A 20596-nucleotide genomic window follows, 5' to 3' on the forward strand; every position below is an offset into this window, starting at 1 on the left:
GGCCGTTGAAGGGCCGAAACACTTTTAAGGCCGTTGCGTTTTTTTTTCGGCTGTTCTTGGGCCTTGAGAATGAAAATGCTTTTAAAATAATTTTCTGTTGAATTATTTCTATTGTTATTACATTATTTAAATGTGTAAAAACTGGATTTAAGTTAATATATTTCTTGTAACAGCATATAATTTAATTTTTAATTTTTTTTATTTTTTTTTCAAGTATCAATTTTATTCAATCAGATTTTTATTGATAAGAAAATTAGCTTATATTATCATATTTAACTTATATAGAAAATAATACATCTCATGTTCTATTTTAACTAAAGAATCAATAGAAATTATGAACTCTAGATATATAAAAACTATGATAATTTCTCAAAAAAACCTTTCAATAAAAAAATTAGTTTTGAAAAAAAATATCGGTTAATTTCAATTATTTAAGCAATTTGAATATTTATTTAATTGAAAATATGTTTTTTTAATAGTTAGATCGATTGAGTAATTTTGATGAGTCTACAAATTAATTTACGTAGTTTTTAATAACTTGTTTGAAAGGATAATTACTTGTCGTAAATTGACAGAAAAATATTTAAATGAAATTAAAGCGATTTATATCCCAATTTTCTTAACCTTGGTATCCGCTTGTCCTCCTGAGTGCTCACGTGCTTCCCTGATCGTTCTCGATTCCCCTCAAACCCTAGCTCCGATTCAGAATCCACAATCTCCGTAGCAGCTGAAAGATGAGCTCGTTCTCGATCACCCGTAAGAAAACGCCGTTCCAGAAACACAAGGAGGAGGAAGAAGCCAGGAAGAAGGTTCGTCAATCTCTCTTTCGCAAGCAAATTCAGTTCCGATGAGTAGTAGATTGATTGATTGATTGATTAATCGATCCAATTTTAAAAACGCAGAAAGCTGAGGATGAGACGGCGCGTCTCTATCAGGAGTTCGTGGAGTCGTTTCAAGGGGAGAGTGGGACCAAGACTTTTGTTCGAGGCGGCACTATTAACCCCGGCGACAAGCCTAAAGCTGATTCCGAAGGTAAAAAAAAAGGCTATATAGCTTTTAACTTGTTTGTTACATTGCTTTGTGTGCTTTCTTTTTAGATGGTGTCAAAAATGGTTAGAACTTTGTTTATATTGAGAACACATTAATAAGAGTATGGACCTTTTTTTTCTATGCGTTCGCGGATGGCAGGTGAAAAGTCCAAAGATGGGGGTTCGGTTTCAAAGAAGGGAAGTAGGTAAAGTGGTTATCTGATTGCTTTTGATTGATATGAATCAACCTTGCAATGCCATCATAAACAGAAAGAGTTTGAACTTTCTGATGCGTTTAAAACGTTTGATGTGGTTGGGTAGAATATTACCATCTGTCATGTGATAAACGCTGTGGATCTTAGGAATAGTTTTATTGGGATTGCTTGAAAAGAAGTTGAAGTTTTTGTGTGATATTGTATATTATCTTTCGCGTAATCTGTGCAGGTATGTGCCCTCTTTTCTTCCTCCACCAATGGCATCTAAGGGTAAAGAAACAGAGAGGAAGGTCAGTAGCAAGCCTATTTTCACTGTATTTCTTTTTAATCGGTTTGGTGCTTTGAAGCAGCAATGGGTTAGTTGTAATTTTGTTTTTCTCAACTTTGTAGAGGGAGGAGGAGAGACCTAAGGAGAGAGATAAGGGAAAGACTCGAAACATAGATAATTTCATGGAGGAGCTGAAACGTGAACAAGAAATGAGGGAAAGACGTAACCAGGATCGTGACCGTCAGGGCGATAGCTCGGTTAGTCATCATCATTGTCTTGTGCTCTTTTCATCTGTTTTCTGCTTTCAGGGTAACCCTGAACTGTTTTTAGGAGAGATATGTTCTGCATTTTGTACTTAAAATTTATTCTATCTTCAGCCTACTAGCCGCTTTGATGAGCTACCTGATGATTTTGATCCCACTGGAAGGGTAGGATCGTTTGATGATGGTGACCCACAAACTACAAATTTGTATGTTGGCAATCTATCCCCAAAGGTATTTTTATTCTTACATGAATTTATGTACTGTATTCTCTCGCCAATATTTTATTGTATGCGTCCTTGACTTATATTTTTGAGATGTGGTCTTTATGCTCAAATAGGTTGATGAGAACTTCCTTTTGCGCACGTTTGGAAGATTTGGGCCCATAGCTAGTGTCAAGATTATGTGGCCAAGAACAGATGAGGAGAAGAGGCGACAAAGAAACTGTGGGTTTGTTTCCTTCATGCATAGAGCTGATGGACAAGCTGCAAAAGATGAAATGCAAGGTTAGCTAGCCTTCTTCTCTCTAGAACTATCTATTGTATCCTGGCCTAGAGATCAATTGATAGGTAGGGGCAACATGCCAACGTGTGTAATGTATGATAGAAAAGCTTAAAATGGATCATTGTACAAGAAACGTTTCTAGGTTCTATACTATTTCAATAGCCTATTTTGACTACTTTAAGTCAAAAATATTTGATTGGTTTCGTAAGTGTAAATTCTACGTCATTGTGTAACCAAAATTCAATACAAGGCATGCATTGCCATTCAGTTTTAGTCCTTATTACTACCTAGCTTTTGTTGCCTTGGCTTTTCTTTCTTCATTGATGCAATTTCTTCCGTCTCTTCGTTCTTCAGTATTACTGTTTTGTGTTGTTGTCTTTTCTTTCTTGATCGATACAACTTACCCACTGGTTAGTAAATGTAGGAAAATAATGATCCTGCTGGCATTTTTTACTAGTCTATGGTCTACTGGTTTTGTATTAGCTGAACATCCTAATTGCATGTGACAATTTATAGAAACTTATGAAGGAGATACTAATTTTACAGGGATCATCGTGTACGATTATGAATTGAAGATTGGTTGGGGTAAAGCGGTTTCTCTACCATCACAAGCATTACCCGCTCCACCACCTGGACATATGGCTATTCGTAGTAAGGAGGTCTGTGATGCATCATGTGCTACTCTTTGAGATACATTTCTTCTTTTATCCTATATAACCTATGAATGGGGATTCGTATATTTCCATACTGCCAGTTTTATATTAATTAATTGTCACTCTAATATTTCATATATTTTCATTGGCAGGGCTGCAACTTGATTTTTTCTGGTCAATCGGGTCCACCAATAATAACTTCTGTTCCAACTCAAAACTCTGAGCTGGTATGTAAACTTGACTCTACATGGCTTGAATTGGTCCTTCAGAAGTTTTATATGATATTCGAGGAGTACTTGAATTACTTTATGGTCAAATATATAACCTCTGTTTCTTAAAGTGACTTAGAACATAGAACGAAGGAACTAACTAGGGTTGAATTCTGATACATCCTCTACTCTCTCAAATCTCCAAAAGGCTCCAAACCAGTCCCCATATACTCGACATTTCTTAGTACTTGATGCTTCTCTTATTTGTAGTGATACTGGTTTGACTAACTTGCTGATATGGCACCTGTAATTGAAGACATTCTTACCAATTACCCTTTTTAATAATCTTACTTCAAATGTACATCTCTTGCATGGAATTCCTTTCACAGTTTCTTACCCCCAATGTTCCGGATATCACTGTTGTTACACCTGAGAACGAGCACCTTAGACATGTGATTGATACAATGGCTCTCTATGTTCTGGATGGTGAATGTGCGTTTGAACAAGCTATCATGGAGAGGGGCCGTGGGAATCCACTCTTTAGTTTCTTGTTTGAGCTGGGATCAAAGGAGCATACTTACTACGTCTGGAGACTCTATTCTTTTGCTCAGGTATGTTTTAAATACTTTGCAGCTAAGTATATCTTAGATTCTCCTTAAGCTTTACATTGTCATAAGCTGATGAATATGTTTGCATTGTTTAGGGTGATACACTTCAAAGGTGGAGAACAGAGCCGTATATCATGATAACTGGTAGTGGAAGGTATTAAAGCTTGAAACTGATTCTGGTGTTCGGCTGGGTTTCCCTTGTATTGATTTAACACTGTCTTTTACTTTTATTGCAGATGGATACCACCACCACTACCTGTAAATAAGAGCCTGGAGCATGAAAAAGAGTCGACAAGCACATATGCAGCGGGAAGAAGCAGGGTAATCGTCTTGCAGTCTCACTTCTGATTTTTTTCTCATCTTTTGTTCTATACTATAGCGGGAGACCTTACACTGGTAAATTTTACAGCGTGCGGAAGTTGAGAGGCCTCTGACGGATCCTCAAAGGGATGACTTCGAGGACATGTTGCGTGCTCTAACTCTAGAAAGGAGCCAAATAAAAGAAGCTATGGGCTTCGCTTTAGATAATGCAGATGCAGCTGGAGAGGTATTATTTGTTCCGAATTCTGTTGTTATATTTAGATTTACAGACATCATATGCTTCATAGATATCCTTCAGAAGCTTCTGATATGTTATAATCTCTTAATTTGCACTATACATCTAAAAGAGGCATTATACATTCTTTCTTCGACACATCTCAATGATCTCATTGAATCTCTGAGCATAATTATCGTTAGTAAATAGATATTCAGACGTCATTTCCTGTTTATTAATCCCACAGGTTGTTGAAGTTCTGACGGAGTCCCTGACACTAAAAGAGACATCAATTCCAACTAAAGTTGCTAGACTCCTGCTTGTGTCTGATATTCTTCATAATAGCAGCGCACCTGTTAAAAATGCATCTGCATACCGAACCAAGTTCGAAGCAACACTTCCCGATATAATGGAAAGCTTCAATGATCTTTACCGGAGCATAACTGGAAGAATTACTGCTGAGGCTCTAAAAGTACTGTCAGAAAGAAAATTAATCTTTGATGATATTTCTTTGCCGTATGAATCTCTGTTTTAAACTCATTCGAACCCTTTGCAGGAACGGGTTCTCAAAGTTCTGCAAGTATGGGCGGATTGGTTTCTCTTTTCAGATGCATACATATCTGGACTACGTACAACATTTCTTCGTTCGGGAATCTCTGGTGTTACCTCATTTCATTCTATCTGCGGCGATGCACCAGAGATAGAGAAGAAAGGTTACAATGATATCAGCGATATTGGTTATCCAGATAGTGCACTGGCAATAGGCAAAGAGGGTGCAAGGCAAGAGCTGATGGATTTACCAATTTCTGAGCTTGAAAGACGCTGCCGACACAATGGACTGTCTCTTGTAGGGGGTAGAGTAGTGATGGTTGCTCGGCTACTGAGCCTTGAAGACACAGAGAAACAACGTGGATATGAAGTAGCGGATGAAATTTCAAAGTATCCGCAGCAAGACCATTCAACTTGGGAAGAAGTTAGGAATGTGACTGAGGTTGAAATGAAAGAGCCTATGAGTCTGACCACGACAATACCAATCCCTCAGCCTGAGCTGAAAGCCTTTGTGGGAAAGGAGAAGAGTGACCTCCTATTGACAGCTTCAAAATGGGCTAAGGAGGATGACGAAGCTGACGATGAACAACAGAAGAACTACTCTCCGGGAAGCGGCAATGCTGGTGGGATAACTTTTAAGGCTGATGACGAGGATCTCAAGGATAGTGATCGTGTTCGTACCCAACCTGACAATGGAATGGACGAGGAACAAAGGTTTTATCACTTCATCTACTTCTGAAAATATTTTAGGATGGATATTAAGATACCAATTTGCATTATTGCTTCGTATTGGTGCTTCGAAGCTCAATAGGCTACTTACTTACTCTGTTTTTTTCTTGTAATGCAGACAAAAGCGGAGACGCATAGAAGTTGCGTTGATAGAGTATCGTGAAACTCTCGAGGAACAGGGGATGAAAAACTCCGAGGAGATAGAGAAAAAAGTTGAAATCAAACGAAGGAGGCTTGAAGTTGATTATGGCTTAACAGGATCTAACGAGGGCAACAAAAATAGTAAGTTATACTTGCACTTGATAGTAACTCCAGGACATGGGCGTGTTCATGTTCGTTCCTCATGCAAATTTTAACACTTTTCAACTGCAGAGAAATCAACTGTAGAGCGGAAGGAGAGGCCTCCTGAAGATTCTCGGGAATCGTCTAAAAAGCGACAGCGTGGGGAAAACCAGAGCGCAAGTCCACCAAGGAAATCATCAACAAGGGAGAGAGATCATGACTTGGACCGAGACAGGGACAGGGGGAGACTCAGAGACAGAGATAGGCAACATGATTTGAACAGAGATCGAGACCGACGTGAAAAGAGTTTAAGCCACGAGCGAGACGATCATGATAAAAGCAGAGAGAGAGACAGGGAGTGGCGCAGACGAGGCACGAGAAGATGATTGTTCCTTCAGCCGCATGGTTTGTTCTCTGCATGAAGCACTGTTCCTATGATAAAATTTCGAATTTTCAACCCTTCTGTGTTTCTGAACCCAGAAGATATGTAGAACTCATTCTCAGACACAGCTTGTAATTGTGTGCTCCATCCCCAATTTCTAAGATTTCTCACTCATTGTTTCTTCTGCAGTTATAAATATTTTGGAAACACATTTATTTTCAACAGGTTAAATTAATTGCTACTTCCAAGCATCGCAACCATTTCTGAAACACTACTCCCTTGTGCTTCATATTTTTTTTTCAAATTAGATAATGTTTTAACTTTCAAGTTTCGATGTAAAATTTGTATATAACTATTCCCTCCGTTTTTTAATATAAATCGTTTTAGAATTGTGCACATAGATTAAGAAATTATTAGTTTTTTTTATATTTTCCAAACAAAAACATCATTAATTATTTACCTAACCACAAATCAACCAATAATAAAATAGAAATATTATCATTTGTCATATAACATTAAGTGTTAATAAAATTTACATAGAAAATCGAAAACGTCATATAATTTAGAACATAAAAATTTCTTTAAAACGACTTATATTAAAAAACGGGAGGAGTATATGATTTTTCGCATTATACTGTTTGGTTTATTGTTGATTAAATTACAAGTAGATAAATAATTAATGAATTTATGTTTAAAAAACTTGCCAAAAATGTTTTGAATTAGTGCGCATCAGCACAAAACACGTTAGCTAATAAAGAATGGAGAAAGTGGTAAATTTCAAGTAACATAATAATATCGAGAGACGACCATTGGCCCATTTGAGCAGCCAACCAGAGAAGAAGAGCGACTGAGGATTATTATCATGAACCAAACCGAAAGCTCTACCAACGAGAATAATCCCAAACCGGCCATAACCGGAGAAACATCCGCCGTACCGGAATGGATAACCGAGACTATCAAAGGTGGATCGCTCCGCCACGTCGATCTCCATACCGGAATCAACGGCTGGGCTTCACCTCCAGGCGACGTCTTCTGATAGATTTAGCTTAGCTCGAACTCTAGAACTCTGTAAATCCGTTTATTGAAATAGAAAGCTTGAAGTCTGAATACGAATTACAATCTCATGACGATAGTAAAAGTATTCACCGATCTCATAACGATCGGGAGAGAAGACTCATAGCGTCTTTCTTCTGCAACAACAAGCATCCAAAAAGAAAACAAACTTTCGAATTCTATTTGAATGAAAAAACGATCGTAACAGCAAAGCCTCTTTTTGAACTCCAGTCTTTGCTTTACTCTTTATTCTTCAAACCTTATGTCTCACTCCCAGTCTTTACTTCCTCCAATCATATTCAAATCCTTCCCTCCAATTGACTCTCCCGCGTCAACCTTCTCCACCTCTGTTCTTCCTCTTCCTATAATATGAGTTATGGAACCTATCATCTTCTCTCTCCCCTCCGCCAACTACTTCACAAACAAACAGAAATCTCCCGGCGGAGACTACCTCCTCTCTCCCGCCGGCGTTGACTGGCTCAAATCCAGTGAAAAACTCAGACAACCTCCTTACTCGTCCCGACAACCGCGGTAGCTCACTCCCTCAGACAAGCCCAAGCTCGCGGCGAATCCCGAAACAGCTTCATCTTCGCCGTGGACTTCCAAGTTTCAGGCAAAGAACACTACAACTTGGTCTTCTACTTCGCAACGGAAGAACCGATCCCCTCAGACTCCGTCCTGAAACGCTTCGTCGACGGAGACGAATCGTACCGAAGCGGCGGCAGGGCAGTTCGGCGCGTTCCTTGTCGGTAAGACAGTTTCGTGTTACTTACCATAGAGGACCAAACTACTTTGAGATCGATGTTGATACAGGTAGCTAGGGCGATCTTGTCGGCGTTTGTCCGGCTGCTTTTGGGGTACGCCAGGAGCTTTACGGTCGACGTTGGCTTGGTTATCGAGGCGCAAACGGAGGATGAGCTGCCGGAGAGACTGATCGGAGCTGTTAGAATGTGTCATGTGGAGCTGGCGTCGGCATTTGTGGTCCAGCCGCTGGCATCGGAGCCGTGCTCAGAATTCTTTTTTTTTTTTTTAGTTTTTATTTTATCCACCATTAGTCGATTTCTCCATTAGCAAGTATCATTTTAGATGTTCAATTATAGATGCATAAATATTTAACTCAAACAATTTTTTATAACTTTCAACCAATAACAAGTCAGAAAATTTTATTATTGTCACATATATTTTTTGTTATTTAAAGTTTGTTATTATTCAATAATAAAATGTACATAGAAACTTTGAAAAACTTGTTTTTACGAAACAACAAAAAAAAGAAACTTATCTACAAAAACATAGGGAATTTTTTGTAAGTTTGTTAGATTCGGGTTTACAAGCTTTCAACTTAAAATCAATTGCTAGTAAATGGATTGACCTAATTTTTTATATATTATTTAATGTCTCTTTGAATTTTCGATGTGGAATAATATATCCCTAATATTCCTCTTCCCAGAAATCTCGTAACTTTATGAGATTAATATTCGGTCGATCGAATTTATGGTAATAAATGGATTGGCCATAATCCTTCGTATATTACTAATGTTCTTTTAAATTTTAGGATGTGGAATAATACATATAAAGTTTATACAAGCGGAATAAACTAATGTGCTCATTTTTATTTTATTATTGGTTTTAGAATATACTCTCCTGTTTCATTGGAAGAAGAAAATGTAGGTTTAGATGTTAGTATTGGTGAAGATATTAAGCGTTAAGGTATACAATTATCTTCAATTCTTCATCATTGTGGTTCTTAGCCTTTTCTTGTGACAATGATTTTCATACATTTTTATCCAGTGAGCTCTCGTAGATATGAACTAACCAGTCACAATGTTCATATTATATAACTGCAGCCAGAATGGAAAGTTTAGCTATGGATATGCAAGTCAGCTGGGAATAGATCGTATATGGAAGACCGTTTTGAGACTAGTAATCGAAGGAGAAATCGTTGGTCTACTTGGAGTCTTTGATGGTAATATAAACAACTTATACGTTAGGCTTGCTCTTAAGAAAGACCAAATCTGAATCATCTTTCTTAGTGTGTTGCTGCGGGGCCATAGTAGAGCTAGAGCAGCTGAGTATGTGAAGCGTCATCTTTTCAGCAATCTTTTAATGCATCCTAAGTTCATATCTGGCACCAATTTGCTATAGGTTTACTTCCCTGTCAAGGTTCTTTTGGTTCGAACTTATCATTGTTGATTTAAGAATGTGCATTATATTGGCTTTTTTTTTTCCAGCTGATGCATATAATCATACGGACTGTGAACTTCTCAAGTCAGAAAATAGTCACACTAGAGACCCTGACTCAACGGCGTCTACAGCTATTCTTGTTGGAGATTCCAGAGCTGTTATATATAGAAGTGGAAACGGCAATGTTATTGAGATTTGTGATATCTCATGAAGCAATTCACTTTTTCTCGCGAATATTCTCTCGGTTTCAAATAATATGTTGTTTAAAAGAAAATATAAGCAGATTAAAAAATAGTTAATGTTCGGTTTTACCTTTATTTAACTAATGAAACTTCATGTAATTTTTTTTAAGTTTAATTACGAACAGTACAAATAGTCTGTTGCAGTGGTGAAAAATGAGGTTGAATAAAGAGAGAAAGTGCAGACAATATTACATGTGGGAGAAGCAAAATAAAGAGAGGAAGTGCAGACTAAATTACATGTGTAGTTGTTTGTTTTCTGGAGATCAAGACTGCTAACATCAAAGCTTCCGACATATCCTCAACACATGCTAGCTCATCTCAAGAAGCAAATCAATGGCAAAGAGCAGTTAGCAATGACTCAGACCACAAGATCTCAGCCAAAGAAACCAATCAAGATCATACCGCAGTACACAGCGTCTTGGTCCGCAAGGCAGAGAATGAAAGCCTGAACCAAAAGCCGACCGCAGCTAGAAGCAGCCAAGACTTAGGCAGGCTCAACTCAAAAGCTAACTGCCGTTCACAGCGGCTCAGAGACCATACCTCTATGATTGACATGTAATAAAGTTACATGTTGCATTTGGTCTTTATCTCTACATGCATGTAAGATTTGCAATTCTACAATGCTCAAAATATAAAACAATACATAAGCAAAAACTTGTTCAAAATCACATGACATATACAACACAAGTTACATATAAACACATCCACTCTCTTCTCTTCCTCGCTCCCTCCCATAACAAGTACTAAGAACTGAACAATAAGAACAAACAACTCTTAAGAAAAAAGTTTGTTAAAACCTTATTACTAAAACAACACCAAACACCATTTTAGATTCTCTCTCTCGCAATCTCTAAAATGTAGGTACAAGTCCAAACCCGCTAAACATACCGCCATGACCAACAACGTCATTGCTCTTACTCGTATCCGTCCTCTTAGCAAACCGTCCCTTGATCCTTGGCCTCATCTCCGCATAAGCTTTCCTCGAAGCATACCTTATCGTCTTCTCAAACTTCCTGTTCTTCCTCTTCTCTCTGTACCTCATCACTCTCGCCTCTCTCTCCGCTGACGTTAGTGGAACAGCTCGCTGAGTTCCGGGATCGGTTCCACTGGTTGCAGGACCACCGTAAGGGTACGAAACGTCGGCCACAGAGCCGCCATCTGGCACCACTCCCACTTCCAACGACGATGATGATACCTGTAGTAATAACGGGTTTGATTTTAGATAATATTGTTGGATACCATGTTGCTTGCCTAAAACGCTAAAGATGATCACCTAGTCATTAGTACTAATTAAAATAATAATTAACATGAAAGATCTAAACCTTATGTATGTTTTAAAATTTTTTCACATTAAGTTTTTTTTTTTTTTTGATTATCTATATATTATTTTTTGTAATTAATTATCCAGAGGACTATTAATCAATAAAATTTTAACAAACATAATTTTTTTTTTAATTTACAATTTATCATTAATTAATGCATTGAAAGTATATACAAAAAATTTGAAACAATTTTTTTAGTTATTAAACGTTGATTATTTCATAGTGGAAGGAGTATTTGATTAAATAATAATACTAGTATGATCTAAGATTGGATAAACAATTGGTTCTTTTTGAGTTCGTTGACTTGCTTTTCTGACATAATCAGTTAAACTAATCAGTACTGACAGGAGAACATGTAAGAAGTTCGGACAAAAGGTCGCTTACGCTGTGGCTGATGCAGTTGTGTCCGTACGTAGTAAAGCCTTTGGATCCTCCGGTGAAATCTAGCTCGTAGCAGTTCTCGTTCACCGTCGGCACTCCAACCCTCCGAGTCTCCACCGGAACCACACCGTCGGTGCCGGAGCTGTTCTGCTCCCGAGACTCCAACTTCGGATCAACAGTCCCGTAATCCAGATCCAGATCCGGGAACATGAACCCTTGACCCGTGTTCATCTCCGGGCTATCTCCCGGTACCGCCGGCGCCGTCGTCTTCGGATTCGGAAGCAGCCACGACGCCGCCTCCTCCTCCTCCTCCTCACGGCTTACATTTCCGTCTAGATCGGTGAAGTAACAGTCGTTGAGGAAGTTGACGGCTGTGTTCTTGCCGGAGCCGTCGGCGCCGGAGACGGAATCGTAGAAAGGCGTGACGGGGACGCGCTCGTGACGGCGAGCCAAAGGGTTAGCCGAATGGATGTCTCGGTCGCACGTGACGCAGAGAGCAGCCGCGTCCGCCTTGCACGTGACGTGAGCTGGCGCTTGCTCGCACACTTCGCACATCCACACGCGGGCGTGTCTCGACGCTAGCTTGTTCGCCGCGTGGACCTTCGAGTCGCAGCTGAGACATAGAAACGCTGCGTCTGGACGGCAGTACAACGCCGCCGTCGCCGATTTGCACGAGTCGCAGAGCTTTGACGCCATCTCTCTCTTCTCTTCTCTTCTCTTCTCTTCTCTCTCTCTGCTTCTCTCTCTGTATTTGTTACTCTCTCTATGTGGTTGGTGTTGCTATGTCTTCACATGAGCTTGCCCATGAGTCTATTCATGTGGGCTCCATGAGTATCCATTAAGACCAAATGAGAACTGAACACGTGGCCAAATCTTAGCCAAACAACATAATAATACATAGAAAGGAAAAAATACTTGGCAAGGAAGTTCTGACAATGCAGAAAATGAGGTATTTGTAATCATGCGTTATCGTTTATCTCTACTTGTAATCATCGTTCTGCACTGTCGACATTTGGCAACAGTTGTATTTCATTGAATATATTGCGTAGCAAATTTATCAAAGAGTTGTAAACTTTCATACAAAATGGTCACTTTGCTACTAAAATAAAATGAAAAACAGTTTTGTTGAATAATTGTGAATAAAGCATGGGTTGATGCTTTCCACTTCGAGTCTTAGGTTATGAATGGAAGGCCAGAACAAGTTAGTTCTCCCGCGATACATTCACCATTCATGTTTTTCTGTTTGCAAAAACAGTTTAAACGGGAGATCTGCATGCACTTCAATATTTTTGTCTTTTTGTGAAAAAAACGGAAAATCTGCATGTAGATCTCATCCTCTAACATTTGGTGGTTCTTCCTTTGAAAATGTTGTGTTTTGTCTATTGAACGTCATGTTTATAATTTTAAAACAACATAAATAATATTAGTGTAAACTATACAGTTTGAGCTAATCATTGTACATTATTTATAAAACCAGATAAATATATTGTCTTTTTGTGGGTATGTAGTTAATATATTTTTATGTTTTAAAATAGTTAATATATAGGTAAATGATTGAAATTTTGTAAATCTATTGAGAGAAGACAATTTTAAATGAAATCTTAACCGAGAACGTGTATTTATTGAATTGTACGATCAAATAATTTTTATGACTAATTACCGTTTCAAATATCTTACACCCACTGGTAGAGAGTTTTCCGGTGATAAATTTAACCAAAAGTTCAATATTAGTGCAACCTACCGGTTCTCTCAAGAAAATCTTGATCACCTAAAAAGAAAATAAAAGAAGTATAAGTATCTTATAAAATATTTATAGACATTTTGGCCGATCTTATAACATCTAAGATATTTGTTTAGATATATAGGTGTAATTTTTATTGTTTTAATATATGATCTATAGTTTTGAACTGATTTTGTCATTCATAAGTTATAATAAATTATTTGATCGGTTTGATCTGTTTCTCTCCTGCATGATCCGCTTGACTTGTTCGATTTGTCCCGCTTGATCTGCTTTTACCTTAGGACCACCACGAGAAGCATCCATAAATGGAGACGATACCGTGACCAACGGGTAGATAATGTAATATTGGCCGGTGGGTAGGTCGATCGGTCGCTAATGGGCTTACTTTGGTGGGTCTATAATTGGGCCAAATGAATTTAGTTATAGAATCGCTTATTACCCCGTTATGGCCCAATAAATAAATCTTTAGCACAAAAAAAAAAGTCACAAAACCATCAATAAACTCAACGCTTTCATAAAATCATATTTATGTTCCCTCAACAAATAAAACCAACGCGCCTTGGTCTAATGCAGTTGATACTAGATGGGGCTATGCGTAGCTGCGATGGAAACTTGTGGGGCAAGTCACTCTACAAATGCTTTTCTGGTGGATAATTGCTAGAGCATCTATTTTGCCGGCCATGAGTCCACCGCAGTATGTGTCTTGGTGCCTTATGCTCCTCTCTCTCTATCCTACTTGGCAGATTCTATTGGAATTATATATAGATTAAAGGACAGCTTTAATCTCAAAAGAGAGTATATAAATATATAAGCTTTCACATCGAAAATTTTGATGAAACAACCTTAATATATAAGTGACATAGACTAATTAATTCATTAAATATCAATTGGTTTTGAGTTAAAAGTTCACGAATCTTAATCAAATTCGGGATGAGATATTGAGTTCTTCTTGCAAGAGTGGCATTGCCGACCTATAATCAATTTCCAACCTCTCGACGGTAAACTTTTTATATTTTTTTACAAAAATGTATATACATATATCATTCCACTTGTTTTTATTTAACTTTGAGATTAAAAACCCCCTTAAACGTGATATTTCATTTTCTGAATCTGTTACCGGAATGTTTTACATAGAGAACAGGTTGGGACATGGAATAGAGTACAAGAAAATACTTAATCATAGATATATAAGAAGTTAGTGTTGAAAACACGTAGGGGGTACACACTGCCTTTACTAGTTACCATTAGCACTTCCTCTTCTTACTCTCAATCTCACCCACCTTGATTCTAGTTTATATAACTTTCTTGAATTTGTAGACTAATAGTACGTACGGATCAAATGTTCTCACCTATTATAAACGTACAACATAATCAAACTGCAACAAGTGACAAGGCCACTACTATAGGAGAACTCATTGGAACCTCCTCATCATATGGCTTGAAATACAAAGGCCACTATTCCTTTTCCCTAATTTATATTTCTTCTAACTTCTTGTATTGGTGTAAATATTGTTATTTGGTTTAATGGGTTTGAGAACTATAGTTTGCTTGATAACAAATGATAGAAAATATAACCACACTATGTTAAAAATGAAAAGACAATGTTGTTTGGAAAATTTGGACTCATGTACATAGCCAATAAAAAATTAAGTTAGTAACCATAACAACCCAATGGGTATGATATGTTATATAATATGCTTTGAAGTTCCAAAATTAGTCTTTTCCTGCGCGTAGAAAGGCAAACCGTCCCATTTCTTCACTTTATCCAAGAAACTGTAACTCCAAAAACACTTTTTCCGTTTGCTTTCTTTTACGATAAACGATTGCGAAAGTCAGATATTGCAGGTGTGATTTAAAGTAACGTCAACAATCGGAAAGCCCCAAAAGGGAGTTGATAACCTACTGAAGTGAGAGACAGGTGGTGTTAGGGTTTCACCGCCGTAACCATTTGCGATGAACTGTTAAACAGACACCTAATCCATTTACACCGATGGAAACAAGGTACCAACTTTTGTTTTTTAAGCGTTATCGTTCCCATAAGATTCAATGGTATGCACCTTCTTGAGTGAGAAATAACTGACATTGCCACCGCCTTGTAACTTTGGCAGAGGGAGTTGGACAGGGTAATGACGGCCGTAAAAAGTTTGGTAAATTAATTTTTTTTCCTTTATTGGTCGAGAACTTATTGTTACACTCGAATGGGCTAGACTATTGATAACCCATTATAGTATAGAATCCCTTATGTTGTAAACGTAAACCAAATGGAAGCTTGTATGCGTATAATGTAGGTCCATATAAAATGTCTGAATAATCTGTGAAAATTGCTTCTGTTTATGGCTAGGTCACATATGTATTTAGAGACTTAATTAATCAATGGGAGAAAACATGGTACCCATTCAACATGTACTATACTATAGTTGTAATGTAAGTAGTATTAGTGTATGTGTTTAAAAGCACTGCTTTCAGTTATGTCCTAACCATTCTACGAGGTTTATATATATAGAATAGTTATCCTAACCATCCTATTAGGTTTATATCTGTAAAATAGTTATATCTTACAGTACCAATAATTTAACTGTAACACCTTCTTTGTTTACACGCCGCAAGATTATCGTGTGTTGCAACGCATGTTCTTATGGAACTTAATGTGACATGGAGCCTGAACCATGCAGCCAAAGTAACAGAAGAAGAACTTGGAATTGCAGCACATACATACTCAGTAGAATTTTTCCCAAGCTTCAACCTCGACCACCTCCAGCAATTTCCTGTGGAGTGATATCTATGTGTTTTACATACCAACTCCGTTTCAACGATTAATGTTATCGTATTTGTATAATGTCTATGTTGTTCTATACATCACTACTTTCGTAATCACGTTAAACCTTTCGTTTTTCCCGGTTGTGATCTGCAAAATCAGTGACGTTACAAATTAGATATGTAACTCTACAGTTGTGTATGAATGTTAAATGCCAAGGCCAACAATGTAGTCCGCCATGAGTAGGTAATCATAGTACTTAAGTGTAATATAGTACAAGTTGATATATACAGTTAGACCTAGTCATTTGCATTAACCCCAACGGACTATAACATTTTATTTATTGTTGATGTTACTCATGTTCTTCCCAAACTTAGTAGGTTCATTATACGTTTAGTCAATGGTAATTGCAGAAAACTAAAATACTATACTTTTGTAAATATAGTATAGTATGTTAATGAAATTGACAAACTTAGTAGATGTGATCACACTGTTGACCTCTGTCAATTGCAGAAATCCCAATAAACTATCCTACTGGTATTATAGTATAGGTTGTTGCTTATAGTGCTGAACTTAGTAGTTCCCTTATATGTTTTACCTATGTCAATTGCACAACGTACAACATACTAAACTATTGTACTTATAGTATAGGTTGCGGATGTTAGTTACTAAATTTTTGACCAACCTATGGTTATTTTTAGCCACAGAAAAATAGTTAGAAGCGGTAATACACACTTGTTTAAAAGTGGTAACACTCACATATTTAACCTACAAAATTCTTACTTCTCTCACGCGTGGATGGGGCGAAAATGGGCAACTTTCGATGCTAATTGTCCCATCGAAAAACAAGTACTGTAGCTATGGACATATTCTTCATTTCCTCCCCTCTTATGAATATTCAACAAAATCACCCATGTTGTTTTAGTTTTGATCTATAATTTCATCCGGTCATTACATAGGTTTGAATTCTCAATCAAACTGATTTGCAAATCTTCAAATCCTTCATAAATAAAAAGAAGTTATGTCATATAATTAATGGATTAAAAGTTAGTATATAAGGTGTGTGTGTGTGTGTGGAAAATGCCAAGAAACTTGTGTCTGAATGATTGGAATTGTTTAAAACCTGAGATTGTGGGTGGAGAAGCATGATAATTAACCTTTCTATAAAGTTTAGCCAACCAAACAATACATCTTCTCTTTTTCTAGTTAATAATCAACAAGAAAAAAAATTTGATTCCCCACCCGAATTAAAATTTTAAGAAAATACAAAGAAATGATAATGAGAAAAGGATAGAGGTGGACATCTCAGGCCTCAGGGTGATTCTCGGCCACCGAGAAGAGCAATTTTTTTATTTATTTTTCTGCTTAAAGAGAAGAGCAAAGTTAAGAGTAAGAAATAAAAAGATAAGATTAAAAAAAAAAAAAATCTCATTCATTGGTCCTATGCTTTGACCTTTACTTATGACTTTTAATATAAACCACGTTTTTTCTTCTAAATAACATTTTAATTTATTTGTATTTGTTAAGCACCCATACTGCAAAGTGCTAATCTACCTACTTGCATGTAGGTGTAAATTAAACCCAATACTATTTTCAAATATCGTTTTCGTTTAATTCTTCCATCAAAATTTTGTTCATAACGATTTTTTTAGTTTTCTATATTTATTTGAATTCGGAGTTAAGAAATTAATGTGTCATTGTTAAAGATAAAAATATTCATTTCTGTAAAGAAAACTGTAATGTATAAATTCCACAAGAATTTATAAAACATATCACTACCATCTATCCCCTGTTCAATTTGACATCTAACTGTATTTCTTTGTTATGTATATTCATTGTGTATTATTTTTGGTACTACTTCATAAAACTAACATAATTTTATTGCAAGTTTGACAGAGCACACTAATACAATCCATTGAACTATGGATACTGATCAATTTGACGATTATTTAATCATCTGTCTATTGAAGTTTTACAAAATGAAAAATCTTTTGTTTTATATTTAAAAAGTAGAGGATAAAGTTATGATTATTCAAGGATGGCAAAGAATTGGTGATGCCTCATATTGCCATGATACCATAAATAGACCTAAAACTTGTGTAGGGTCAGCACTTAAGTATATAAAACATTTTATGTATTTTATAAATAGACGTAAAACATTAATAAAAGATTCTAAATATTTTGATGTAAGGGAGAACATTTTATTTGAACTAAGAAAATGGCAAAGTAAGATTCATAAATGTCGATATATAAAAGAGAAATTGCAACAAGAATGACATTTTAACCCAAAACTTTATATTTTTGGTTTTGATATGGTTATGTAAGTATGCAACACAGTTTCAAATATTGTAAAGGAATATTCCTTCCCTTTATCTTAGTTGAGTTGTGAACAACTCAAAACATTATAAATTTTCCAATTAATTTATATTGTGAATAAACTTTTAAATGTTTCAAAATACTAAATAGAGAGAGATCAGAACCAAGGACTGTAAAAACTACATTAGTTTAAAGTTGTTTGTGTCCGAAATCACGCGTACGCATATTTCGAGTTATTATCATCCTTATCGTCTTCCATTAAATTATTCTTTTTAGGTAAAATAAAAACCTTATCCCTTCTCTCTCTCTCTCTCTCTCTCTCTCTTCTGCCATTGCTATTCCTACGATTCTCTGAGTCTGCGATTTGAGGATCCGACCCAAAAGTTGATGAGACAGAAACAAACCCAGAAGCAAAAGCAACGTGATTTCCGACCAAACCGGTAAGAAAGTTTCTTGATTTTTTTTTGTGATCTGGAGAGATACGGCGATGGAGGTGATGGCGGGAGGACCAACGTTCTCAATCGAAGACTCGGAATACGGAAGCGATCTGACGGCAACGATGAGAGACAAGGCTTCCTCATCCTCTTCCTCTTTTGATACGGTGAACGATGACGGAGTCGGTTTGAGTCGTGTCGGAAGCGGAATCTGGTCGGGACAGACGGCGGATTATTCGTCGGAAAGTTCATCGATCGGAACTCCGGGAGACAGCGAGGAGGAAGAGGAAGAAGAAAGCGACGACGACGACGATTCGTCTAAAGAACTAGGGCTTCGAGGATTGGCTTCAATGAGCTCTCTCGAAGATTCCCTCCCCAACAAGTAAAGTTTTTAATTTTCCTGTAACTTGCTGAACAAGATTGGAAATGATTAATTAATTAATTAGTGTTCTTGATTTATTTTTAGAAGAGGGCTATCGAATCACTACAAAGGGAAATCAAAATCGTTTGGGAATTTAGGAGAGATCGGGAGTGTGAAAGAAGTACCGAAGCAAGAGAATCCGTTGAACAAAAGAAGAAGGTTACAGATCTGCAACAAGTTGGCAAGAAGATCGTTCTACTCATGGCAAAACCCTAAATCTATGCCTCTTTTGCCTGTAAACGAAGATGAAGATGATGATGATGATGAAGAGGAAGGAGACGATGGAGATCTGAGCGATGAAGAGCGAGGAGGAGCAAGAGGAGTTGTTATTGCAAGGAACTCATCGTTCAAGAACAGAGCATTCAAGTCTAGGAGTTGTTTTGCTCTATCAGATCTGCAGGAAGAAGAAGATGAGTGATTTAATCAATAATGCAAATCATGATTTTTCTTTGTTCATAGTTTTTTTTTCCTCTATCGAAAATATAATTTTAATTTCATCGAATTAATGTTTTTTTTTTCAAAAAAAATTCGGGGAATTAATTATTATATTATGTCGATGGGAGAAAAGTAATCAACTACGTTAGTGTTTGCTACTTTCTTTCTGCTTATCTGTCTATTGTCCTTTTTCCATCACCACATTATCTTGATTCTTTATTTATTTTTATTTTATTTTTAAAAGTACAAGTCAATACTACGTGGATATTTTTCTAGAAAAGTGAGCATACATGTGGAGGGTGTGATATCCCAAGTCTATAAATGTTGTACATATAAATTAATTGATTTTGTTGAAATGGATTCCTATGTTATTAGTAAATTCCAAAAACTGAGATAACTCTTTCAAACAGACGAAGAAATAAATACCCTAAAATTAATTTTAGATTATATATTATATGCAAATTCTGAAAGTAAAAAATTTGCATTAAAATTGTTTTAGTAATTTTTTTAACAAAAAGTTTGGTTCTCTTTGTTTTCAGATTTGTTTGAGCTTTAAAAAAAACTAGATTTTGATCCGCGCTTTAAAAACGCGGGATAATTTTTGTTGTTGATAGTTTATTAACCCGACGTTTGTTCAATAATTTGTTTAGGCATATGTACGTCTAGTGTCCGGTTTAATTTTTTTGTTCACTAATTTGTTTAGACGTGCACGTTTGTTGATTCTGGAAATGTTCTTCTAAAGCGTGAGATTTGTTTTTTAATTAAATTTAATTAGAATAAGATATAAAGATCAGTACATTGTAGAATTGTGTGTTTCAAAATATTTGTAATCTAATTACGTGTATAAATTTTATGTTAATTATATATGTTTGTAAAATAGAAATATGTATTATACAAAATCTACTTATGTGTATAAAACTACTATAATGTTTTTAAAGATAATGAATTTAATATTATATATTAGATATGAACTATAATAGTTCATTTCTGGGTTTTTTATTTTGGTTATAGAATAGCTCATTTTTGGTTTTTGTTAAAAGATGTTTGTGGAATTAGGGGCTGATGATAAAAAAGACCATGCTTTTGATTTTGA

General features: G+C 36.4%; 3 protein-coding genes and 1 pseudogene across 5 annotated transcripts; 3 read left to right on the top strand and 1 right to left on the bottom strand.

The window, feature by feature from the left end:
- Positions 1-638: 638 nt before the first annotated feature.
- On the top strand, positions 639-6473 carry LOC106318360 (U2 snRNP-associated SURP motif-containing protein). 2 transcript variants are annotated; one of them, XM_013756297.1, is made up of 17 exons: positions 639-809; positions 903-1032; positions 1189-1234; positions 1473-1533; positions 1634-1768; positions 1889-2005; positions 2112-2277; positions 2822-2934; positions 3081-3155; positions 3527-3748; positions 3841-3899; positions 3982-4066; positions 4155-4292; positions 4528-4752; positions 4837-5543; positions 5677-5840; positions 5931-6473. In XM_013756297.1, exons 1-17 carry the CDS (start codon positions 735-737, stop codon positions 6224-6226), a joined length of 2814 nt encoding a protein of 937 aa, XP_013611751.1. In that variant the 5' UTR covers positions 639-734; the 3' UTR covers positions 6227-6473. The 2 variants fall into 2 exon arrangements, with proteins under 2 accessions (XP_013611751.1, XP_013611752.1); XM_013756298.1 differs by lacking the exons at positions 639-809; positions 1189-1234.
- A 544-nt stretch (positions 6474-7017) lies between these two features.
- Positions 7018-9667, top strand: LOC106314133 (annotated as a pseudogene).
- A 661-nt stretch (positions 9668-10328) lies between these two features.
- On the bottom strand, positions 10329-12165 carry LOC106318385 (zinc finger protein CONSTANS-LIKE 4). Its single transcript, XM_013756336.1, has 2 exons — positions 11405-12165; positions 10329-10893 (listed from the first exon to the last, which is right to left on the bottom strand). The coding sequence occupies exons 1-2, from the start codon at positions 12095-12097 to the stop codon at positions 10549-10551; spliced, it is 1038 nt and encodes a 345-aa protein (XP_013611790.1). The 5' UTR covers positions 12098-12165; the 3' UTR covers positions 10329-10548.
- Positions 12166-18452: 6287 nt separating this feature from the next.
- LOC106318386 (DNA ligase 1-like) lies at positions 18453-19698 on the top strand. Of its 2 annotated transcripts, none has more exons than XM_013756338.1 (2): positions 18453-19029; positions 19117-19698. In XM_013756338.1, exons 1-2 carry the CDS (start codon positions 18701-18703, stop codon positions 19484-19486), a joined length of 699 nt encoding a protein of 232 aa, XP_013611792.1. In that variant the 5' UTR covers positions 18453-18700; the 3' UTR covers positions 19487-19698. The 2 variants fall into 2 exon arrangements, with proteins under 2 accessions (XP_013611792.1, XP_013611791.1); XM_013756337.1 differs by having other exon boundaries at positions 18473-19029; positions 19114-19698.
- The last annotated feature ends 898 nt before the right edge of the window (positions 19699-20596 follow it).

The sequence above is a fragment of the Brassica oleracea genome, chromosome C9, assembly GCF_000695525.1.
Source record: "Brassica oleracea var. oleracea cultivar TO1000 chromosome C9, BOL, whole genome shotgun sequence".
NCBI classification, from domain to species: domain Eukaryota; kingdom Viridiplantae; phylum Streptophyta; class Magnoliopsida; order Brassicales; family Brassicaceae; genus Brassica; species Brassica oleracea.

Bases quoted from the DNA above. Each gene is read 5' to 3' on its own strand.
- LOC106318385 (XM_013756336.1), bottom strand. From the start codon at position 12,097: ATGGCGTCAAAGCTCTGCGACTCGTGCAAATCGGCGACGGCGGCGTTG. The intron at 10,894-11,404 runs GTAAGCGACCTT...TTATTACTACAG, and splicing joins ACAACTGCATCAGCCACAGC to GTATCATCATCGTCGTTGGA.
- LOC106318360 (XM_013756297.1), top strand. From the start codon at position 735: ATGAGCTCGTTCTCGATCACCCGTAAGAAAACGCCGTTCCAGAAACAC. The intron at 1,033-1,188 runs GTAAAAAAAAAG...CGCGGATGGCAG, and splicing joins GCCTAAAGCTGATTCCGAAG to GTGAAAAGTCCAAAGATGGG. The intron at 5,841-5,930 runs GTAAGTTATACT...TTTCAACTGCAG, and splicing joins TAACGAGGGCAACAAAAATA to AGAAATCAACTGTAGAGCGG.
- LOC106318386 (XM_013756337.1), top strand. From the start codon at position 18,701: ATGGAGGTGATGGCGGGAGGACCAACGTTCTCAATCGAAGACTCGGAA. The intron at 19,030-19,113 runs GTAAAGTTTTTA...ATTTATTTTTAG, and splicing joins GAAGATTCCCTCCCCAACAA to AAGAGGGCTATCGAATCACT.